The 25,077-nt window shown below is 39.6% G+C and overlaps 1 protein-coding gene across 2 annotated transcripts in view; it reads right to left on the bottom strand.

Moving 5' to 3' along the window:
* Positions 1-25,077, bottom strand: part of LOC116439715 (complement C4-like) — a 53,310-nt gene that overhangs the window by 12,748 nt on the left and 15,485 nt on the right. For both annotated transcript variants that reach the window (XM_032099650.1, XM_032099649.1), the window contains 25 exons: positions 24,378-24,460; positions 23,160-23,247; positions 21,091-21,196; positions 20,783-20,906; positions 19,973-20,088; positions 19,059-19,226; positions 18,121-18,318; positions 16,328-16,519; positions 14,868-15,017; positions 14,339-14,465; positions 13,898-13,969; positions 12,831-13,031; positions 11,812-11,923; positions 11,522-11,592; positions 10,449-10,588; positions 9,430-9,642; positions 8,518-8,569; positions 8,000-8,080; positions 6,745-6,948; positions 5,172-5,247; positions 4,594-4,750; positions 3,183-3,278; positions 2,697-2,865; positions 1,094-1,260; positions 491-649 (listed from right to left, as the gene is read on the bottom strand). In XM_032099650.1, coding sequence (XP_031955541.1) covers positions 491-649; positions 1,094-1,260; positions 2,697-2,865; positions 3,183-3,278; positions 4,594-4,750; positions 5,172-5,247; positions 6,745-6,948; positions 8,000-8,080; positions 8,518-8,569; positions 9,430-9,642; positions 10,449-10,588; positions 11,522-11,592; positions 11,812-11,923; positions 12,831-13,031; positions 13,898-13,969; positions 14,339-14,465; positions 14,868-15,017; positions 16,328-16,519; positions 18,121-18,318; positions 19,059-19,226; positions 19,973-20,088; positions 20,783-20,906; positions 21,091-21,196; positions 23,160-23,247; positions 24,378-24,460 — 3,322 coding nt within the window. The remainder of the gene's footprint in view (positions 1-490; positions 650-1,093; positions 1,261-2,696; positions 2,866-3,182; positions 3,279-4,593; positions 4,751-5,171; positions 5,248-6,744; positions 6,949-7,999; positions 8,081-8,517; positions 8,570-9,429; positions 9,643-10,448; positions 10,589-11,521; positions 11,593-11,811; positions 11,924-12,830; positions 13,032-13,897; positions 13,970-14,338; positions 14,466-14,867; positions 15,018-16,327; positions 16,520-18,120; positions 18,319-19,058; positions 19,227-19,972; positions 20,089-20,782; positions 20,907-21,090; positions 21,197-23,159; positions 23,248-24,377; positions 24,461-25,077) is intronic.

The raw sequence follows: 25,077 nt of genomic DNA, 5'->3' as shown, positions 1-25,077 counted from the left end.
CATGAGATTTTAAGTGTGCTGTGTTACTGCATCTTACTGTGCTGTTTTAGGGCCCAGTAGATATATTTTAGCAACTTCACTCTCTCCTTTGTATCCTGGATTTCCCATTTTCACAATTCTCAGCACACTGAAGATCAGAATATTCCCCTTCTTCCTCATTCCCTTGAAAAAGGGAATCCTGGCTCCCTTGGATTCCTGGCTGCTCTTCACTTTTGGGAAAGATTCACATCACCAAAGTCCTCAAAGAGGTAGGAAAGCACCTCTCAAGTGTGCTGCTAAGCACCTGCTTGGTGGTGTTTTTTGGTTTTTTTTTGCTTTTTTTTTTTTTTTTTTTTAAACTTAAAAAAGATTCTGTTGTTTTAGAGATTAAATTATTTCAAGGTGTTATAAACCAGCTACTTCATGGTTGCTTAACATGACAAAACTCAGGCCAGATGATCCAATTTTCCTGTTTGAGGCAAAAATGTTAAAAAAAATGGTGGTTCTGTACCTCTAGCTGCTTCTGAAATTCTTCATGGGCATCAGTCAGAACAATGCTGTAGTAATTTTGCCTTCCAGGTGTTCCCAGTCTGACAGTCAGGTCAGTGGAAACAGTGTTCAGTGTCTGTATGCTGTATGCTGACAGAGCTTCTAAGGCTACCACTGTGTCCTAGGAGAGAAAGAAAAGCAAAAAGACCTAGCAGTTATGCCAGGTTATTTCAACAACATGTGAGATGACATTATCAGCCACCTTGAATTCAGTTTTATGCTTTTTGCTGCTTTGAAGTGCTCCTGTATTTGTCTGTTCCTACCTGCACAGACTATTCATTTAATTTCCCAGCTTCTTCTTATAGCACTAAAATTGTAAACAAATTGGAGTCCTGACCTTAGATTGTCATATGTCTTCATGAAGACAAAGAATTTTCTTTGCTGGCTTTTAACTATTTTACTTGGGCCATTGCTAATTAACGATTCAAAATCTTAAGTGCTTCATACACCAAAGAAGTTGAAAATTAACTGTTATGATGCTTTCAAATATAAATGAAAAAGTTTTTATGGGACTTTTATTTCCTTCCCTCCCCTTAAGACTCCCCCTGAACTGGTGGTCAGGCACCTGTGTAGAGCAGTACCCTCCACCGTAGTTCCTTCTTTCTGTCAGCCATGCAGCAATAGGCCTGGCATATTCCATGTCTTCCAGGAGCAAGGTTTGAAGCAGGGCATAGGCAGTGGTTTCCACCGAGACTGCGTTGTTGCCATTTCCCCAGTAGCGCTGCTGCTTTGCTGCAAGAATAATTCAGTCTTGAATGCCACTGGCAGAGACATTTGCCAAAAATCGCTATTGTTCTACACAGTGGATATTTCATGTCATGGCACTGCGGAACCACTGATGCCATGAAGATTTTTTGCCTTTTCTTTTATATCCCTGTTATACCTTTTTTACAACTTCTGTATTCTTAGTGCTTTTTACCTGCATTCTTGGACTTGTTTGTCAAGCTGAGAGACTAAACATTGTAGAAGCTTTGTAGGCAGAGGATAGTGTGCCCCAGACCCCAAGGTCCTCTCCAGAACACATGCTGTAAACCAAGATAGAACCATGCAGGGGAAGGCTCCTTGGGGAGGGGGGCTCATTCAAGCCTCTCATTGGGGAATTTTTGATAGATATGCTAATCAGTAAAACCTATAATGTTATACCAGATCTTCTGGGGGAATTGCGGGGTGCATTTTGGTGCATTTGACCTGGACGTATGCACCTAAGGATCCTTAAAATAAATACCAAGGTAAAAACCCTTTTTCCCTTCTAACCGTGTTTGACTCTTGATTTTAAGACCAGGATAAGGCATCACCACAAGACATGGGTGCTGTTGTGAGAGCAACAAATCACTTGGCAAGCAAAGAAAATGGAAAAGGAAACCCACAACTTTTGATTTTGACTTCTCCAACCATCACAGTCTAATGATCCCATTGTACAGAGATGTCCATCTGATGGAGAGGTAGCATTGTGTCTGGTGGTCCCTCAGGCATAATTATTAATATCAGTATTAATTATGGCCACAAATCCAGCCTTGATTAAGGAGAACCATATTCCCTATTCTTAAACTGGGGCTGTTAAACTGCAGTGTATTTACCAAACGCATTGGGAGGAATTACCAGGACGGCCGTGCAGCCGACTGACTCAGCAGTCACCCTGTGGGGTAAGTGGTGACATCCATGGGGAGCTGGGACAAAGCAGTCAGAACTCATGGGGGGCTTTGAAGGCAGGTGGGCTGGAAGAGACACCTCCCTCTTGACCACAAATCCGGTCTGGACTACTCCTGTATGTTACTATTTTCTCATATGAAGTTTCTTCTTTCTCATTTGGCTTGGACTTTTTTTTCTTCCCAGGGGAAGCAGAAAATATAAATGAATAGTTACTGTTGTTTTGTTCCAATTCCAGAATCAGAGAAGGTCATGATCCAAACTTCATTATGCTGTCACTTTATAGTGCTATTAATTACAAAAATTACGTATTAAAATTTCAAACATTGAAATATTTAATTATACAATTTAAATAATTAAGTACACATGTACATACGGTTGTCTGTATGTACATACATACAGTTGTATAAAATTAATTGTTCTTAATTTACTTCAATTTGTTTTGTTCATGTAAGTGTGCTCAGTGTTTCAATTAAGAAAAGTGCTTTCCAAAAGTTATTGTTAAGAATGGTTACCAGTACCTCCATCAAAAGAAGAACAGTCCCTTAATTTTTCTTTCACAAACTGAGCATCTTCACTATCAGACTGCACAAGTGTCAGAGCATAAGCAGTGATTACTGTAGAATAGCAGTCAGTATTTCTTGAAAATTGATTTTTCATGTAAGCCACTGTTCCTGTAATCACTCGTGCCTGTGGAAACAGAATGGATCCATTTGTAAAGATCACTGAGACCTACTGTAACTTGTGGCAAGAATACCAGGAAATTGGAATACTTCACTGTAGTAATTTTTAAGACAATTATAATAATATTTGCTTAGTGATTAAAGCCACTGATGATGGAGCGTGTAGCTCAAAACACCTTGTTGTATATTAGGCCGTGGCATCTTTTCCTATCCACCACAGATGTGAGCAGATTTTAAACTCCTCATTTGCAGTTCTCCAAGAGACAGTAGGGTGGATATGCCCCCGTGCAAGAGCCTGCAGACTTAAAGAGTCAGGCTTCCTACCACATCAGGTGACTGGTAGACATGCAGGGTCTGTTGCAATGCTATGGTTACAAAGGCTGTCATTGCCAAATCCTCTTCTGCTGACTTAATGCCACCCTGAAAGATGAAACATGGAAAGGAAAAGTTAGAAGTGCATGGACATGCTTGTGATTAAATCTAGAAAGTCACTTTCCATGAAGGTAAGAATCTTCTATGCAAACCCTCTGATCATGTACCATGTATCTGTAGCCTTAAATTTTTCTCAATAATATGTGTCCCTCTAAGGTATGTCTTCTACGGTGGCAGCCAGTTTGCATTAAACAGTGTAAGAGATAAGGAAACTGCCACGTTCTTCAGTTGATAATCAAAAATTTAGTTATTTATCTTACAGCTAACAATTTACAATTCCTCATTGAAACATTCATGGTTTCAATTTCCAATCACTAGGGAGGTGAGGTCTTTTTTCATTTCTGTGCTACTCTACACACTAAAGAGCCCTCTACCTTGCAGACAGAACTTTTCTCCTATAGAGGTATTTATACACCAATATCAGATCATTTCTTATCCCTCTTCTTGGTAAAGTAAGCACAGCGCCCTCATTAGCTTTTTTCCCCTGAAAGTTCTTGAAGTATATGTAAGATTATCTCAGCTTGAACACAGGTCAAAAAAACCCTTTGACCAATCCTTGAGCTACTTGTTTCTTTTTCCCCAATAGTGTTACATCAGCTGTGAAACTGGCTTTGAGTGTGAAAGCCTCACTAGCTATTTGACACAGATCATTAATAATATTAATGCATGATCTTTTTATATATGGTCACTACACTGCATTTCCAATGAGTTTTGGAAGATGCACATTACTTTCCTAGACTAAGTTCACGGGCAGTATAAAAAGTTTGTGTTTCTATACAGTTATAGAGGACGTGTAGACCAAGATATGCAATTAGAAATTCTGACTAAGTGTTATCATTTTCTTTTTTCACCATGGGAGTGGTGAAATACTGAAGCTGTTTACCCAGACAGACTGGGAGGTACTTGAGACCCATCTGGACATGGTCCTGTACAATCTGATCTTCTGGACACCCCTTCAAAATGAAGTTACAATTCTACACTCTATTTCCTTTGGCAATAAAAGACATACTTTTTCACCAAACATGACCCTCAAAATTAATTTTCTAAGTGCTCTATAGGCATAGGTGAAACAAGTAGCTAAGACTGGATAAAAAGATAAAGGTGATGAAGTGCTAGCTATGCATCTGACATAACAGACCTGCAGACCTGTTAACAAATTAATTTTACATTAAAGATTTTGTACTTACATTACAGATTTATTTTCTTTAGATACATTTCTTGTTACTCAACAACTCAGAATATTCCTTTCAATACCTCATAGCCCTAAATGCACAACAAATTCTTCTAAATATGGATAACCTACCTGCATCGACCTGTCCATTACAGGGTGGTGGTCATGGAATGAACCATCTGCCTGCTGTTGATTAATCAAGTAGGAAATGGAGTTGATTATGTGACTGTCTTGGATACTGAAGTATTCTCTGCTCCTTGTGAGTACTTTAACAATGAATGCAGTTAACCTGCACAAAGGAAAATTTTCCAAACTTGTGATGACAGGTATTTATATGTGCTGACTATATTGACAGAAAGATAAACATACTAATTTTATGCACAGACTCATATTCAGTATAGTGCACTCATTGGAACCTAGTGAGTTATTGCTCAACATCAGCATGAATATTTCTACTCTGTGGCAAATGCAAAATAATCAGTGGCTCAGTAGAAATCTCTTTCACCAAGGGCTGAACATGCTCAGAGAATTTTGTGGCTGATTATTCATGACAAAAGTACCTAGGCAACCACCAGATTTTCAAAGTCCATCGCCAAAGAAAAGCTTCTGATGCATCAAATGATACTAGAGGTAAATTGAAAAAAAACCAACCAAATAAACAAAAATAAAATCCCAAAAATAAAACCCCAGGGAAAAAAAAAATCTCTTACCATACACTACTGGGGGTTTCTTTAAATGCTCCATAGGAGCCATCCTCCTTCTGAAACTCAAGCAGTCTAGTGTAACCTGCATGAACAGGAGAGCACATAACTGTTCAGAGAACACCCATATTTACTGGGCATTTTCTTACATCACTTGCATTATAATGGATACATTCTGTATTGACTGGTCGAAGAGTTCATGGAGGTGTTCACTGGTGTGTAAGGAGGAAATGACTGGGTCAGCAGAAATTCACAGAAAAATGATCAGGCTTAGAAGGTCCTCTGTCTTGTTTGACTTAACTGAGCCTTGAAAATAACCTGAAAACTGCAGATACCTATGGTTACAAAACATTTTATGTGTTGTGAATAAAGGGAAATTATTTCCCATTATTGACAACTTTTCAAGCTGTTGATTTTATAGTACATTGAATCAAAAAGTACACAAAACATCATCTATTGGGTCAGACACAGGCTTAGAAATCATAATTTGTGGCCTCTGATCTTGACTGCTGTTATCTTGATGAAGTTTGTATCATAGCCACACAATTCATTTTCTACTGTGATGAACTTCAATAAGAATCCATAATATAGGGACTAAATGATGATGATAATACCAAATACTTAATTAGCAGGATCTCACGTCACATTTGGCAGTCTTGGATAAATAGGCAAAGATCTCCACGCAGCAACTGCTAGCATGCTTTTAATCTCTATTTATACACTTATTTATCACATATAAAATGTGTGCCTCACATCTGAAGATCATAATGACAGGTGCATTGTATTGCTTTATGCCATAAGCACATCACTACAGTTAGACAGATCAGCTGTACCTGCTCCAATACTGACAACTCTGTGTTAGTGACATTTCCACATGTGGTCCTGGCTTTGCTGTATGTTTAATACCAGCTTTGGATCTCATCTTGGAGTGGAGTCTTCCAGAAGCAGACTTACAGGTGTCCTCTCCCTAAGGAAACTCCCTCCCTGGCTCGGTCCAAGGCTGCTGAATTCATTCTAGCTTATGTAATGATGAATACAGGCGTGGGGAAGGGAAGGCATCAATATCGTGATTAGCACTGGGAATTTCTTTTGTCATATTCCTCTTGATAGCCACTGGCAGAGATGTCTACATCCCAGCTGGCTATCCTAAGCAGTGTCTGTGATCCATGGGGAGAAATAAGCATTTTTTAGGATGTGGTTTACCTTGGTTGATTTTGAACATTGGGAGGCAAAGAATAACTGGCCTTTGTTCATTTACTCTGAGAAGAGTTTTCATTGATCAGCTCAGATTTTATGTTCTACTTCTAAATTAGGCAAGAGAGAGGATGGGCTGTCAATGTCAATACCACCCAGTGTCAGATTCTGGCAATTAGTCTCCCAAGCCCTCTTCACAAGTTCTGTTTCTCATGTCTGTCTGCAGACAGTCAGGGGCATTTCTGTGTGGCTGGGGTAAGACATTGGGCATTCCTTCAGGAAGCAGCCTCAGCCAGTGCACAGTGCAAACAGATAACAAAGATCCCATCCTTTGGCTTCTGGTTGGTTTGGGTTTTTTTGTTTTGTTTCTGTTTTTATTTCTGCCTACCTTTTTCAATCATACCAATGGCTTCCTGCTTCCGTTCAGGGTTAAAGTTCACCCACTGCTCGCTGGCATCCAGGTACTCTATAGCATAGACTGCAGGGGCCATTTTCACCATCGTTTGCTCTGCACAGCCTGTGGGCACCTGAATCAGCTTCTCAACTCCACTGAGACTCAGACAGTTTTCAACAGACTCGTCCATAATGTTCCCTGTTGTAAAAAACACAAGCTGTAATAGTTACCTTATGTAAAACTGATCGGTGTAATATGAATAAAGGTTATAATAACTGTAGGCTGACATTCCAGCATGGCCTGATACTCCTCACTATTAAACACTGTTTTTAGCTACTTCATAAAGCTCTTTGAAGAAGGGCAAGGATGAGGTGCCAGGCCCTGGGAAAGCTGGAGAAAGGAGGCTGGCCCAGTGAAGGAATATGAAGGAGAAAAAGCCCTGAGGCTACTGGAGGCAGGGAAGCAAGGGAAGGGGGAAAGACTGGTGTATCAGGTTTGGAAAAGTCTTGTCAAACCAGCCCTGATCCTCCCACAGAGGGATAAAAAGATTGTGCATTAATTGTGCCAAACATTTTGTGTTTGTCTTTTTTTTCTCTGCAAGTTTATAACTTGATGAATTCAAAGATCCCTTTACTTTAGAACAGGGATTTGAAATGGAAATTAATACCTTTTGTGTCACAAATGCATTCTTTTACATTTCCTGGGGGGGAAAAAAGTACTTATCACTAATAAAAGTGCTTGCTAATAGATGTTTTTAAAATACGTATGCATGAGTGTATATATATGCATACAGTTATATTTCATTAAATGAATATATGGTTGCACATATCTCCTCTTCAGAAAAACAGAACTCTTCAGAACCTATACATCAGAGTCTGGCATCCTTATTTCTGAAATCTAAAGCAGATTTCTACAGCCCTACATGCAGCGTGGGGTTATTAGAGAAGATGAATTCTTCCCTTCACCTCTGGCCTTCCCATAATGTTGACCCGAGCACAGTGAGGAAGGATGGATCTCATAAAGCTATTACATCCACTACAAGTAAGAAGGAGTAATTAGAAAGAGGAAAAGGTACTGGATCAACCTTGGGAATGTTTTATTTTATGACCTGGTCATGTAGCACAGACCACTTGAGTCGTAACAGGAAAACTAGGAGAGAATGGAGACTTGCCATGCAGGAATGAGCAGCACAGAGGGGCCTGTGCCTTGTCACCTATGGAGAAGCTGTTGATGAAAAAATGACATTTACCTTTCAGGCTAACTAACACGTGGCTATCAGAACCCGGTACCCTGTTAGATGGTCTGTTCAGGTCCACAGTATGGGACTTCACTGTAAATAAATAATAAATAGATATCTACATCCAGACTTTAAAAAAATAAACAGCATACTATGTAATTTTAGAAAAAATATACTTATCTTTCTTAAATTGATTTAATTTTCAGTCTTTAGCAATATTTTATACTTGAAACAAAACTTGTTTTTAACACCTTTTAAGACCCATTAGTGAATTAAATAGATGCCCAGTTAATATATAAAGAATGATACCTTGAAAAACAAAAGTAAAATAAGTCAACTCTAAAAATTTAGAATTTTTTTACTTTTTTCTTTCATGAGTCTTTTGCTATTTATTGGATGGAGAGATTTCTGACAAGTTCTGGTTAACCAAAGGAACGTCTGTGCATTAAGAAATATTTCACTGCGCCCATCATTCACCCCTCATTCCTACACCAAACCACATCTGTGTCTAACCCTTTTGGGTAACTTACAGCCACTGTTAATGCAAATGGTCTCTTCTTCTCTCTGTAAAACACCTTCAGCCTGCACAATTAAGGAAAGAAAAGTCAAAACATTTGCAAGCGCTCATGGCTGAAATTAAGCTGCAGGAAACCCGTGAGCTCCATACAAGCACTAGGCCAGCAGGTGGCACAAATAAGTGATTTTGAAGGGAGATTTCTCTCTAGGTAAAACTCAACCTTCAAATCAGAATTTCAGTTTCCTAGTAGAAATACTAATAAACTTTCCTGAATGTTTTGTGCTACTATTGAAACATTTCCCTGGATGAAATTCCTTTAACCAAATCGAACCCCCCAAAATTAAACTTCAAAGTTTATTCTCAGCTTTGTGACCCATCGAGTCACGTTCACAGAGGGACTCGTGTTTGTAAACCCCTCGTGTATGAAATCCATGAAATTCTGAGTATGTCTTTGGTGTAAGACTTAAACTTTTTTCCTTCTGATTGCTCACATTTGTCTTCCTACACTTCCAGTTTTAATAAAGCTAATTTTACAGTTACTTTTCATGTTTTGGTGTAGCATTGAACTCTGAGGCTGTGTTTATACCTACAAAAGTTATGGCCTTTAACAACAGCAGGTTCCCAGCATCCCATGCCTTATATCCTTACCTACATGGCTATCCCCTGATATCAGGGGTGTAAGGATTCATATTTTGCACTTTTTGTGTGGATGGAAAAAAGCCCTCAATGGATGGCTTGGATACTGTAATGAGTCTGTGTTGGTGCTTGAAACACCATTTTTTTCTTAAAGGCTCCTCCTTTTTATAATTTTGAAAGAGAGCTAAGGTATTAAATAATAATGCAACATCTTTGTTTGCCTGTGAATGTTGTATCTGAGGACAAGCACACATTTGTGAAGTGCCTGCCCTCAATTAGTTATACCTACCACAACTTTGAGATTCTTCCTAATGCTATCACTGTGCCCAGAATCCTGGTCAAAAGCAATAATGGTAATTGGAATTTCTCCCACAGTCAGAGGGACAACTGAGAAGAAGGCTGGTGTTGCTGAGTTCCCCTTAGCCAGCAGTGGCAGCTGCACAGCCTTCTCCGTCGTCTCTGCGGTGCACAGCCCCTTCACTGCATCCATCTTCACTACCACCTGCGGGGACAAGGCAACACCCAAGATCAGTCTTAGTGCATCACTGCACAGGGAAAATACCTCTGGAGGTCCCTTCCAATGTAAATTGTTCTGTGACCCTATGGTCTGTTAACATTCACCCACATTGATTAGCGCTCTGAAGTTGAATCAACTATTGTTTCTTCTTTACACTGAATTTGCAACAGAGTTTTGGCCTACACCCAAACCACAGTGAAGAAAGGATAGTGCATTTTCATACATCCCAGCTCTACACAATTCAGTGCAGTTCAGAAGATGCTGGTCAAACAGCTGGCTGGGAGATGGGAAGAAGTGAAAAAAGGAGTATCAGCCTTAGGACAATGGAGGCCTTGAGCCCAGTGACAGCTGTGACCGTATGCAGGACTGCATAGGAGTCGCACGAAGACAAAAAGTGGCTTCACGTTGCAGGCACAATGAGTTTTGTGGCTAACATATTGGATGGTGTGCTCATAATATACCTCTGTGCTTGTGAAGTGTCAGCAAGTATCAGTGTCAGGAGCTGGGTGCTGCCCAGACAAGCAGGCATCAAGAAAGGAACTGACTGCTTCAATGGAGGGGAAGAAGACGTACCAAAAGACAAAGGATATGGCTATATAGCATGATCTGCTTTATGCAAGTAAGTTTGATTAGCAAGTAGAATTGGATCCTGGCCTTGGGATAGCTTTCAAGATGGGAGCATTATGTCTGGGCTGTAGGAGGGCACTGAAGGGTCATTCACGTCAAATTTTACAAAACTATAGAACTAGCTAGCTAGGCATGCACGGCACAGCAGCTGTTGATAACGCTACCTGGAGATCATTGGGCAGGTAGTTGTAAACCACTGCTTTTATTTCCAGTTGCTCATTTCGTCTGACTGAGTACGGTAATCTCAGGGACACAAAAAAGTCTTTGAAAACTGCAAAGGTGTGGGGGTCAGCTACACAGAACCCTGGGGTGAGAAAAAGAAAAAAACAACTAGAATTGGGAATTCCGTACTTAACATCAGCTGATAGGAAGTTCAATGTCTAATCAAAACTCAGCACCTGGGCTCCCCTGAAGTCATGAGCAGGAGAGGAAAACAGGCATACTCAGAGCTAATTTAAACTCATCTGCTCTAGAGACCTGTCTCTTGTTTGCCCCCTGAAGTCACTGCCATGGTTTTTTGGCAGGAGTGTTTGCATGTTTCATGAGTGAAATGTGGCCCAGTTTTCCTTTTTTTTTTTTTGTTTCATGTTTAAAACACAATGACCTTTCCTTGCTTTCTGAAAATAAACTCCGTGCCCATCCCTGCACCCCTGGATGAGCCTCCCCTTCCAAAGGGGAGTGGGCAGTACAAGATAGACTCTTTGTCCATCCTGCATGATCCTCATCATCTAGAAGCTCCCAGAGAGCAGCACCTGAGAACCTGGGCTCTCTGGTGTCCAGACCTTGCTGGTCTTTTGCTGGTTTCCTGGTGCTCTTCTCTGCCTTAGAGGCCACAGACTTTCATGCTTTGAGATGGCCAGAATTTGGTCCCAGAATTATTCAAAGAAAAGCGACGTTACTACTGCTACCTTTCTTGTGGCTTCCTGGCCATGTGGAAGCTAAAATGGGGTGTTTTATAGAGTGGAAAGAATAAGAGACAGTTTTGATTGTACAATCCATCGTCTTCAAGACCCTCCTTCATGTTGCTTTTATAAATATAAATCTATACCTTAACTTATAGTTGGGCTTTAACATGGCATAAAAGAGAGAAGTAAATATCATGATCAAATCACTTTGTGTTTTTTCAGTACAGACTTTTTTATACTATCAACATAACTTATCTCTCTTTTAAAGGATACACCTTCTCTCTTTATCCATACAAAGAAACAAACAAACAAAAAATACCCAATACTTATACCTTTTTCAGGAGATATACTTATTGCCTGAACTTCCCAGGTGGTTATAGAGTCAGGAGCAAAGTTTTTTACACTAAAAAACACAAAATAAGACTTATTAGAAGGCATATATAAAATGTAAACGTTGTCATTGGATGAAGTTTGAGTATTGTAAGGGAAAAACATATTCCCTCAGTTGTGGAGACAAAGTACTTGCAAATATTATGAAGTCCTCTGCATCAGATACTACATAAAACTGATATTTTTATACATTTGACAGTACAAATTTAAACATATTCAGGCAACACAGTACCTGTGCTTTCCAGGGCTTTCCACTTCTTCAAAACTCCACCACCAACTCTCAGGAAAATAACTGCGCAAGGTGACAGAGGTTTCATCAAACAATTCTTCATGTTCGTTGTATTCTGCAAAACAGGAGCGAGGTTTCTTTTTGGAAGTCTTTGGTTGCTGACCTTACACTGTCTTGCAGAGAGTCAGCTTGTCAGAGCACAAAAAATGCTCTGAATGAAAAGATTTCATCTGTGTTCCATCTTGTACATTAAAGAAAATGTTGCAAAAAGAGAAGCAATGACCATAGCTTGTCACCAAAAAGATAGTGCCTCTTGACAGCTTCAAAACTACATGGTACCAAACGAGAAATCAGTTCCCTGTAGTAAGGCTAGCAAAGATGTTCCTACTGTCCCACACTTGTGACAGACAGAGGATGAAAGGGAAAATCTGTGAGAAATTGTAGCAGAAATTACACTCCGAATAGGATTATTTTAGATGCAAAGTAATTTTTTCTTTTGGTAACATGAGGGGACATGTAATGTGTGGTCAGTGATAGACTTCGGGGAGAAGAAAAGAAGAAAGAGAAAAAATTATTCCTGGCTAAAGTGGACTTTTCTCAAGACATCATTTTGAAGGTGAAGGTGTTATAACAGTAGTACCACTAAAAAAAGAGTCGTAAATCTGAGACCACTTACAGCCCTGAATGCAAACAACCACCCCCTCCCCTGCTCTGCTGTCTGTGGCCTCTCTGGGGTGTGGGCAGAGCCATCAGATCCTCTGTAAGACTGTAGGGGCCACCACTGGCTAAAGTGATTCCTGCCTTTTCTCACCCCAAGACGTTATCCCATCCCACTCCCACCTTCCCAGTGTCCAGGTGTGAAGATGCAATGCTGCATGGCTGCTGCATACTGTACCGGGGCTCTCTGACATGCTGATGTGAAAACTTCTTCCCCAGCCCCACAGCACTAAAATGCCCCTTGACCCTCCCCTGCCACCACAAGAAGGGTAAAAATGGCAGAGTTCTATGCCACTGCTCTTTACGTCGTGCCAAGCCCACTCTGTTCCTCTGCTTCGCCTGCTTCCTGAGGGCTGTGGCTTTGTCACAGCAGTCCTGGAATGCCTTCCTACATTCGTGGGAGCCAGACACCTTTGTCAGCCTTTTCACACAAGAAAACCTCATGGGATTTAATTTCATTCCATCTTGGCAGCATTTTCGTAGATCAGGGTTTTGGTATGTGTTGGCTGCAATAGAATTAAAGCCCAGAATTAGTGCTGTGTAAGTAGAAATCAGTGTAAAGGTGTTTATTGTGCTCACTTCTGTCATTCCTTGCCATTAACATTAGTTTTTATTGCAACAGTCAATCTTCAGCCTGGGACCCTGAAAAGAGTCCATCCTAAGAACAGTCCACAAACACAGGAGGAAAGCATAGGCTCTATGGCATCCTAGACATTCTGTTCTAAGCCCTCTCTTCACAGTCAGACTGAATTAAAAATGCCGCCTTGCAGGCTGGAATTCTTAATAGAAGTAGCAATATCAGTGTTCTCCTTGAATAAAGAGTGTGGTTTCAAAAGTAAGGAAGAGTCCAGCTTCAAGCCTTCATGTCTTCTGGGAAGGAAATGTCAATTTGCATAAAATTTTTCTTTTTTCCAATTTATACCAAATACTACACTAACTCTTCTTTTAATTGAAGCCCAAAGTACTAAAGTTGGCATAGCTTCAAAGCAGAATGTAAAAAAAAAAGGTTTTAAAACATTTTCTAAACATACAAATAATTTTGAAAAGCCTCTTAGTCATGACTGATGACATGACGTTATCCAGTAGAAGTGCTCCACATTTGGGATTATAAAGTGGTGAACTACTTTCCATTTACAGACATCATTTGGTTTTGTTTTTTGAGCTGTTTTGATGAATGATGTGTCAGGTCACACAGCATAGTACACACACTTGTGCTGGGTTATGTCACTTAATGCAAGAACTGGGACTAAGAATATCATGGCATCTCTCACTATGCCATCACTGCTTGCTCCCTAGATCTCAGACAGATCCCTTTGCCTAGGGATCCCTCCCCCTGTTTAGACCTTCAGGCCATCCAGATGAGCAGACATACCAATTCCTGACATTTTTTTCTGAAAATCCAAAGATCTCTTCTGCCTTCTGGTACCCTGGAGGCATTTATATCCTGGGAAGGCAGAACAGAGGCACTTGGTCATGATGATACAACAGGAACAGCCTGATCATTCACATCATTCATGAAGACCTGTCTTAGGACCCATCTCATTGACAAAAGGCCCACAATTTGAAAGAGAGACCCACAAATCTTCCAGCCCTAGCCAACTGCTGCCTGCCCCAGCTGAGGTGGTCACCAAAGGACCAGCACCAACCATCTGGGATATCTGAGCTGCCAGCATCCAGTGGAAGAGCAGAAGAAAAATCCAAAGGCAAAGAAGATTTTACAACATGGTAGTAAAAATGTCTGATTATTAAGCAATTAGCCTCCCCAGATCTACTGCGGTCTTACACAAACTCCTAAAGGGCAGATTGCACTTACCTTCCCGAATGCTGGATTGAATTGTGTCTGATATAAAAGCCAGACCAACATCAGTAAAAACTTGAATGCTATTTGCACCACCACCTGCAGAACATCCGAGATCATATGAATTCATGGCATTAAATACCTGCCAAATAAAATAGCACAGATGGCTGCACATGCTCGAAAAGGGTTTATACACATATCAGAAAAATTCTTGTAGCCTTTAATTTGCAGAAGCAAGACAAACTGGTGGTGCAAGCTGCATTTAGAAGCAGATTAAAGCTGAGGGATGTTCTAGTTAGGGAGTGCTTTCAAGCAACGCTTTATTTAATTTACAAACTTGTCTGCCATAGAATGGGAATCCCCATCTTAAATATACCACTCATCTGAAATAGATCCTAAACTGCAAAATAAAAAACATTTTCAAGTTTAGCAAAGCGCTGTTTAAGCAATTAATAGCCATTAATTACATTTTGATCCTCTCATTAGTCATGGAAAATTTTGTTTGACTAGTAGATGTGGTATTTTCTTCTTACAAATATCTTACTTTTTTGGCTGTAAGCTTATTTTTCTTATTCAGAATAAAAACTGCTTTATCAACCACAGCTAAGGCAACTTTTCCTGCGTGGTCCATTTCAATCTCTAAGTTGACGTGGTCTGTTGGTTCATATATCTCTTGTTCTGTTTTCACTTTAATCTAAATAGAAAAGATTGAAACAAAAATTACATATTTGTTAATAAAAAGTGAAAATTCTTTGGGCCAGGAATACTGTCAGCTGCGACTTTCAGCAGTCAGAGGCTGGGAGAAGTTCCTGTTTTGTGGAGTTTCTGCCTGTGATCCTGTGTTTCGGAACACGTAGGTGCAGATATTTCACACTGAAGGAAATCACAGGGAACTGAAAGGTGTGTCTACCAGAATACTGGAGGCTGGCTTTCAACGACATTTAAGCACCAAAGGAAATTAAAAGTATGTGTGAGGGTTTGTGGAACTGGGGTCTTCAATATAATTTTGTCATTTTCCAGTGGAAACAAAATTACCATGAAAGACAGCAGAAGATCTAATTAATGTACAAAACTAACCGAATTAAACCAGTCTGTAATAATATTGCCTGCTTTCTATAACACACTTGAATTTTTTAGCATGACTGAGTAAACACAGATTTGGTTCTGATGCACAGACTTCTGTGGTTTAAGAGGAAGTAGCCCAGCTGATTATGAAATTATAGGGAATTATTGCTCGAAATGCCTGCGAACATAACTGAGTTTTGTCTTCGTATAAATTGGTTTGTGTGATAGAGATGGAAAATTTTTTCTTTAATTTTTTTTTTTGCCTAATGTGCTATGCCATTATTTTTTCAAAACAAACACTTTCAGTGGAAAAAGTAATTTTAGACAGCTGATACTTTTCAGCAGTTGTGTTTCATGCTATTGGAAAAATTTCCTGTGTCTTATTTTTTTCATTTTACCTTATGGTCCCAAAAAGTAGGAGGAAGAAGAGGAGGAGGAAGATGAAAGAAAGGCTTAGAGGGCCTCCTATTTTATCCACACTTTATTTTCTAACTTAAACTATTATTTTAAAATGCTTTTAAAATGCTAACAAATCTCAGAAAATTACTTTTAACAGAAATTGAAAAGATTAAAAAATTACTTCAAATTCATATTTTTTCCCCAATAATTGGCTTCACTTTCTTTCATATGATATAAATCACTACCAAAAGACAGTTATAAAGAGATTCTGCCCCCTCAACAATTCTATCAGCATTTTTTTGATGGATTTCTAATATATAGACGGTCACAGGGGGAGATGTTTTCTGTACAAAACTGTAGTTCTCATCTCTTTGAGGCACAACCTGGGAGCCTTTTGGCATGACTCCTGATGACTCCTTTTCAATAAAAATGACGTCTTTCACTTTATAATCCCAGGCCTGCACTTGCTCTGCCAGTACCCCATGCTTTTTCCCTTTAATTTTGGAATGCAACAGCAGAAGCCATGAGCTTCGAAAGCACCTTTCCTTCGCAGACATCCATGACATCCACCCACACAGAATCGGCGACGATCTCTTGCTGGCCCTCGTTCCCAATGAAGTAGTAGGCTAAAAAGCGAAAGGCAGGCACCATCTTCTCAGTGATTCTAAGGTTTATTACTTTGCTTGAGGCTGGGACCCTTCCCAAAACCTCAGCTTGTCCCTTTGCCACAACCTGCAAGGCAGAGACAAAAGAAATCAAATGTTGTGACTATGCTCCAGAAAGGGCATTATGTTGCATAATTTTTCTTTTTTTTTCCTGAGGCAATTTCTGTTCTCTTCTAATGGCACTAACAGTTTTGATTCCCAAGCTGTATACCAGTAGCCTGGAGGAGACCTGGGTACTGTGGTGGTGAATCTCTGCTACACTGGTCTTGTTGCCCAGGTTTGAACACAAATCTGTCACCCTTCACTCAACCTTACAGCTTGAGAAGGGGTACCCAGATAGTAGTCATCTACATTTTGTCTTCTACAATGTCTGGTCATCACACCCAGGATGATAGCAGCATTACTTAACATATAATCAGTACTGAATCTTTCAGATGGTGTGAAAGGGTTGGAGCAGGAGGTTTCAGGATGAAGTATCACAGACTGGTCTTTAATTTATTTCAGCCCATCTTTCACTATTTAACTCCTTCCTTCCTACATTATGTTATCTGTATTCATGGGTTGTCAGAGGAATGAAAAACAGACCCAGTGGCAGGACTGATAGGGCTCTTCCCTGAACAAAATGCATGAAGCTTTCCTAAACACATCATGAACAGGTTTCAGGAAGAAACAAAGGCATGCTACAGCCTGGCCTGAAATCCTCACTGCTTTGTTTAGGTGACCAAAGTTTGGGAGAGATACTCACTGCTGAGCTCCAGCAGTGTCTGCTACCATCCCTCCCACACATCCTGCCTGCCCAGCGCTATGCCTTCCCAGAGCCTGGCAGCACGAACTCCAACGCTGTGAGAAATCATCCAATGAAAACAAATCCCCAAGCCTAAACTTAACTCCTAAGGATACAATTATTCCAAGATATCAGAGTCCTATTAAAAATAAATGGGAACTGATATCTTTGCACTTATCATCCTGTGAAATTTAGGCTGCCAAGGGAAATTGGGACAGAGCGGGAGAAGGAGATTAAATATTTTTCACACACAACAGAGTCACTCCTGGAATGTACCCATGAACACCTTTGTCTCATTCAGAAGGATAAATACTGTGCACTTTACATGCCTTAAAAATATATGCAAATGTATAAAAAATAACAGAATCATAGAAATAAATTCTGGGAGGGACCTATAGAGATTTTTAGCCCAGCTGCTTGCTCTGAGACATCACCAGAGTAAGATTAGGTGAGATGTGGTTCTCTCTTGTTGATTGTTGAATTTTTCTGAGGCTGGAAAATCCCACAACTCTCTGGGCAACCTCTTCCAATATTGCATTCATCACTAATGAATATTTTTCCAAAATTAATCTTCCAGGCCATAATTTTTGACCTCGGTCCCTTGTTATATTGCATGGCACCACACAGGAAATCTTGTCTCCATTATATCTTAAATCCTATTCAAGTACTTTTAGGTTGTTACCAACTCACTCTTGGGCTCTTCACCAAACTGAACAAGCCCAGTTCCCTCAGCCTGTCTTGGTGGGTTGGGTGTGGCAGAACACTGATCATCCCACTTGCCCTTTGCTGGGCCCCTCTGTTTTCCCTTGTATTAATAACTAGGTAAATGTTCCAGGTTGTATAATTTCTAAACTAAATTACTGATATGATACTATTCTGTTTACCATGTAATAGAAATAGCCAATGTTTCCACTGCCAGACTGATGAATATCATTCAAGGTGATGGGTAAGGTATCTCCAGGTGCCACAACCGTGTGCGGGATGCTGATGCTGAGGTAGTTTGGGGAAGCAGACTGGTACCTTTCAGCTCTGATACTGGCTTCAGGTGATTCCAACCTTTCTTTACCCTCTTCAGCCTTTACCTGTCAGGGAAGAAAAGGACAGAGTGAGTAAAGTGTCCACAGGAGACAGTGTATAGTGTCACCAATAATTCGTAGTGTGCCAGGTTATTTGGAAAATGCTGTGAAGTGAGAGGAATCATTGCTAACACCTCATTAGCAGAACCTGGCACCGAACTCCAGGATTTTAATTATTTTATTCTCTCACCCTATTTTGCCTCTTGCTGTGTTTGCATTTGGTATTTTTCACCCTTGGCTCTTTCTAAATGAGAATCAATGGGTCAAAAATCACAAAGTGTTTTGTACTCAGACAAGTTTTTTCCCACTTTATATTGTGCACATAATTGAACCCTCTGAGTGGGCAGATGTAGCCTACTCTCTGCATTGCTCAGGACATTTTCCCTCGCTTTCTTCCCATAATTTTCTGTCACTTTGCATGGTGATATTCCTTACAGTTCCATTTCTTTCCTTATGCCAGGTAAATGCACACCCAAAACACAAAAATTCACCACTATGACCATTGCATGTACTCCCAAGGCTCTGATGTACCAGAGTGTCCTTCACTTGAAACATCCCTCAGGCCCCTGGTCTCTCTAACATATCTTACACAATCTGGACAAAGCTCTTCAGGTGGTGTAAGAAATCATGTTCCACACTTGGTGCTAATTTGATGAAAAGTGATCATCTTCACAGTCATTTATAATTGTTTTACGAGCAATTCTCAGTGGGATAATTTAAAACATGGATGTTTGCATTTTCTTTACCTTTATTTCAAGCTTTTGAGCATCTTTGGGGATATCAAATGTAATGGAGGCCAAACCCTCTCTATTACAGAAGGCAGTCTTCTTCATTGGGGGTTTTCCAGGCAAGGTAACAGTGGCAGTGATAAATAGGAAGGCAGCAGGAGTGCCATCAACCAATGTGGCAGATGCCTATTAGAAAGAAAAAGAAAAAAGTTCTGTTATTTAAAGGAAATCCTATTTTTAAAAAATGCCCACAAAAAAGAAGCAATGATAATTTATAATTTTTATAAATTGAGAAGAAATATAAAACTGTACACACCAGCATTCAAAAATTTGAGCTTTGAGAAAAGGGGATAGCAACTGACTCAGTCTGGACTTCAGTGAAGGTAAAAATCTGTGAGTACAGATTACAAGATGCCCCAGACTTTCAGTAAACCTCTGTTTGGTGTAAGCAGATCCCAGAGATATTTGTCATTAACTATAATAAGGTGAATTTATGACTTTAACTCTTCTTAGAAAACTAGAAAAACTTCAAGGTGTGAAGTTTCAAGCCACAAAAACTCAAATGCATTTTTTAAAAAGACAATACCCTGTTTTAGATTCCAGAATTTTAATTTGATGTGGGATTAATTTATTACAATATTCTTCTTTCAATCTTTTGATGTGGAAGTGAGGAAGAGATTGTTGTGTTTTATAAAACCTTGTAGGGCAACAGTGCACATCGGCTTCTAGAGCAGGAAACCAGCATTCTCTGGCTGTTCAGGCTCTGAGTATACAGAAATGAGACAAACCAGACACACAAACAGTAGCTCTGTGTTGGACCTGTTCTTGAAGGTCTCTGTCCCAGAGAGCTGCCACTGGACCAGAGAAGGAAAGAGGGCAGATATGAATGCATTGCTATGGAGGCAGACACATACAGCCAGAACACTACATACCACAACAGAGAAGGGGGCTCCAGGCACAAAATACTTTTTGGTGTTAGACAGATCAACAGCATAAGGGGATCTCACAAACTTCACACTGCTGAGTTCGTCTTCTCTCATTTCACCACCTGTTAATATCAAACAGTGTGTGTTGCTATGGGGGCACTAACTATGGACTTGTATACCTTAGATATCTAATTTTATGAAAGATTTTGTTTACATTTTCGGCTACTGGTGAAAGTTAATGTTACCTAATGTCATCTTCTGCAACTTGGAGCTTGAGCAGCTGCTTTCCATCTAAGATTCTTCTAGTTAAAATAATCATTTCTCTAGTTAATATCTAGTCACACCACTACACATAACTACATCTAAAGAAACTTGTTACATGGCTTGCTTTAAATTAAATGCACTTAGAAATATATTTTAACATCCTGATTTTCCACTTTAACACTCCAAGGTTGAGAGGTAGGCCCACCCCCTTTGCCCTGTCATGCGTATAATTAGTACCAAGCCCAGCAAGTGCACCATTGGGAAGGCAGCCTGCCTGAGCACTTCTGGAGCAGCACTGGAAGATCACACAGGATCACATAAGGCATTTAAAGCAGTACTGGACATTTGGGTTCAGAAAAGTGTAACCCACTCGAGGTGAAGTTTTTGTACTGAAGGAGGTCAGATGAGAGAGACTGTCATGCCCTACAGCATGAGCAAGCTTTGCAGCAAAGATGGATCCAGTGAGACCAGATTCCCCACATAACAGATTACATCAGAGAAAGATCAGTGTGAATCTTACAGACCGTATCAGCTAAGCCATACTGGACTCACTTGCAGTTTCTACGGTGGTAACAGCAACATATAAATGAAACCCTTCTAGTGTGGAAATACTTTTTCTCAATTTCTCTTCCAAAAGAGGTGTATTTAAAGAAACTCTTCCTTTTCCATTTTGGATCTAAAACAAAAGTGGTGGGAAAAAAAAAAGGATAGAGACAGTGCTTACTGGTTTGTTGCCATTAGAAATAAAGTGTTGTTTATGTCATGACTACAGTATGATGGACTTCCAAGTTTCCAGAATTTCTGACAATAACCTGAAAGCTTTGGTAGAAGAAATCAGAGTTGTTCTACTGAATACTTACTGATAGCTGTTGCTCCAGGCCTGGAATAAATATTTTGTTCTCATTTTCATCGATTATGCCAAATCGCACATATGCAGCACCTTGAATCTCTTTCCCATAAGAGTGTCTTTGGAAGGAAGGAAAGTGAGGAGAGGAATCATTATCTTAAGAAAAAGCAAACATAATTCAGACTAATCATTTTGTGCTGAAAAAGTATCCCATTTGTAACTAGCAGCTTGAAAACAAAAATTAGTCCCACTCACCTGTAATGCAAACATGAAAACTTTTACTGATCTGTGTAGCAAGTGGTGATATCAAATGCAAAGATATATACAGAGTAAATCACATTGGCAGAATCACATGGGGAGATGTTATCTGATAAAATTTGCACTAGAGTAATTTTTTTTTTAACAAATGAATGAGAACTTGAGTTGCACAGGGAGGTCTTACACAACTCATCCCGTTCAGAGGGAGCAAGGGAGGTGTCCACTTTATTTAGCTTGGATGAACAGCTAATTCCTTTGTATGAGACACCTCATGAGCAGAGCATAAAAAATAAGGGATGGGAAAATAATTTCAGGGACTGATATGAAATATTTGGTACATCTAAAGACCTGCTGATATTCTCACACCTGCATGGGGTAGAGTGGACACCCTCTGCCCCACGCACTCCTACAGATTTAGGCAGTATAGCATAGAGTCTTCTTGTGAGTGAAATATTTTCCAGAGCAGCATATGGCCAGAACACCCCTGAACATTCCATACAGGTCATGGGGAGAGAGGATAGGGCACATTGTTGCACCTGGTTCCTTACTCAAGGAAGCCCTGGCAGTCATCCTCCAGCAGCACAGTGTGCAATGTGATACATGGGACCTGTCACGGCCATGCTCTTTTCTTTTGCTTGTGGAAATCCTGCTCCACCGCAGTCCTGTAATGGCTTTTTTTTCTGTAAACAAAGCCTCTTTCAAATTGACCTGGTCAGCAGCACTGATCTATACCAATAAAGCCAACGGAGAGGCGGCTCTTATGAAAACTGCATTAAATGCCAGAGCTAATAAATGGGGAACAATTGTCAATACACCAAGTAACTTCATTACATGCATGGCCAGTTCAGAGAAATAAGTTCATTTATCAGGAATTCCATATACTGATTTTGATGAAAGTCACACAGGCCCATGTAGCATTATTTTCCAATAGAGGAAGGAATGGTATCCATTTATAGAACCTCAATTTTTCTTCTTAAATAATGATGATGTTAATGAGGAATCAAATACATATGAAATTCATGCCCTTGAAATAGAGTGCTGCAATAGCACAGAGAAAACTTTAGAAAGGATTAAAATACAAAAGCCAGTGATTTGAAATCACTTCATATCACAATATCAAGTGATCATGACTAAAGCTAGCAATTATTCAATAGAACCAAATAAAGAATTGAAGGTGATCAAGAGGAGATTAGAAGAGTTGAGTTTGTTCAGCCAAGCAAAAGGAGGTGGATACCAGTTCTGTTTGCTCTCTCAGGTGTGCTGGGGAGCAGAAGGACCAACACAATCAAGGACAGCAGGCAGAAGTCCAACAGCCCTCACTCCTCCGAAAAAGAATAGATTTCTCCCAATTATGAAAGAAGGCCAGCTGTTTCCACCTGCCTGTTCTCATTTCATAACATTTATTCCTCTTTAGGAAAAGAAAAAAACACAAAGGTATCATGTTCTGATTTAGTCATTCTCCTAACAGGCAGTTTCTTAGCATTTCCACTCTTCTGAAACTTGAACATTCAACAGCCAAAAAATTATTTATATTAAAAATATTTTGATGGGTTACATTTTCGTTGTCTGCCTTCCTAAGTTACTCTGTGTTTGATGCCATTCTAACTTGGTATGGGACCACGTGTAATTAATTTTCCGTTGAGCCCAGGTAGCACTTGGCACTAATGGCTCAAGTCAGTGGTGGAAACAGAGGGTGTATAAGATTAGTCAGATCCAAGTCAAGCCAGAACTAGTTAACTATTAATGACAAGGAAAAGGAAGAAGTTACAAAACTCATATCTGCTTATCTGCCTCCTAAAACAGCATGCCTCTGAGCACACCTACTTTGCCTCGATATCAAACACAAAGCTTTCATTCCAGATGTGGTAGTATGGATGAAGTGGGATGAGTTTGACTTCAAAACTTGGAAGTTCTGCAGGAAAAGAAAGAAGACAAAAGGTCGTGACATTCGAGTTTCAAACATACCTTAAACTCCTGAAATGTGGGAACGCACACTGAGATGATGCAGTTGCACCGGGGGGATGTTCTAGTTTGAATCAGCAGTGCACTTCTGAAGCAAATCTCCTGATCATTTTCCCTTATTCTGCATTGCTTCACATACTGGAGCAATCTTCAAGCACACAAAATTTATTTATTTACAGTGAAAATAAGCCAGAAGATAAACTCTAACTGCTCATAGGCATGAAGTGCCCTGGACTAGGAGCAGGCTGAATCAAGCCCAGCCTGAAATAGGTTGAGTGTGGATACGAGCTCCTCAGCATCAGCTGTGTCACACTGAATTTGCTCCTGTAAAGCCAAACTATTTGCTCCTGAAGATATATCAGGGTGATTTGCCCCTGCTTGCAGGTGTTTGGAGAGGAGGCAGTAATCTCCACTATTCTGCTGCCTCCACTGGCTAAACTGTTAAACTGAGATTTTGATACAATCTCAACATTTTCTTTTGTCTTTAGGGAAAAAAAAAGGTATGAAACAACAAACCAATGTTAATTTTACAAGAAGCAACAATTTCAGTGTAAATAAATCAAGCCACTTCTTATGCCAAATTGTTAAATTTTTACATTTTTACTTTATCCACAGGGCCCTTATTTTCCTTAAAGAAACATTCTTTGAGTATAGGAATAACTCTAATAAGCTGAATTCTCTAATAGACTGATTTCTACTGAGAGAAAATGAGCAGCTTTTTTTTTGTCATCCCAGTCTTCACTGCAAACTTTAGCCAGAATTGCAATGGCTTCAAAATGGAGCTCATTTATTTGTTTTTCTACAGTAGGAAAGCTCTTCCAATGTTTTGTGACAAAATGTTAAAAAAGTGCTTAAAAAAGTTACTAAATCTGTATAAAAACAAAGGTGTTTCTTTTTTTAAATATACATGGAAGCCACAAAAACCCAGAGTTTTTCTTCTGTGCATCAAAGATAATGATGATGTGCTGAAATACCATGAAAGTTGTCCTTAGTGCCTAACTACAGCCAGATTTAATCACTTCAGTATATCTTTTAACACATAGCATTTGTATTTATAATACAAATTTAATAATATCTTACCATATCTTTTAACTTCAAATTCAGCGGAAACATTAGACATTTCATGTTGATGAAACCAGGCTTTGATTTTCCAAGTTCCAGGCCTAAAGTCCAGATTCAGCAGAAAATAGTTAATCACAATTCCTCAGATATTTTATGATGCCAATGTATAAATTATCACTAAATTATAATATTTTCCTTGCTTTGATGTCATCCCAAACTAATTAATTAATGGATTTCTCTTTGCTGGGAGGAGCCAGCAACATATTTCCAAATGTCCTAGGAAACACTCTATGAGGAAGTGCAAGATAACATATTTGCAAACCACTACCTTTGAAAAGTCCTCGGAAATAGAGAGCTCATGAAATATTTCCTATGCCTTGTCTTCACTGAGATATCAAAATCAACCTAGCATGCCAGAAGACATGGAATATTAAGTAAAAGCTTGACTGTTTGAAATCAGAGATAATTAATGACACTTTGCAAACTAGCCCTTTCTTGAAGGCAGCCATATGTTTGAGCAGATATTTAAGCAGTTTGTTAAATTGTTCTTTACCAGGATACATGTTGCTAATTGCAGCATATTAACAGTAAATTCTGGACTCATCTCTCCAAGATGATGTGCTTAAAGGTAAAAAGATATTAGTCATAGGCTCAGTATCTGCCCCATGGTGAAAGAAAGACAATTTTGAAAGGTAATTCAAGAAACTCAGCAGGTAAA

This window comes from Corvus moneduloides, chromosome 2 (assembly GCF_009650955.1).
Source record: "Corvus moneduloides isolate bCorMon1 chromosome 2, bCorMon1.pri, whole genome shotgun sequence".
Classification (NCBI taxonomy): Eukaryota; Metazoa; Chordata; class Aves; order Passeriformes; family Corvidae; genus Corvus; species Corvus moneduloides.
Note: the sequence above shows the minus strand (reverse complement) of the source record. Positions and strands in the feature narration are given on the sequence as shown.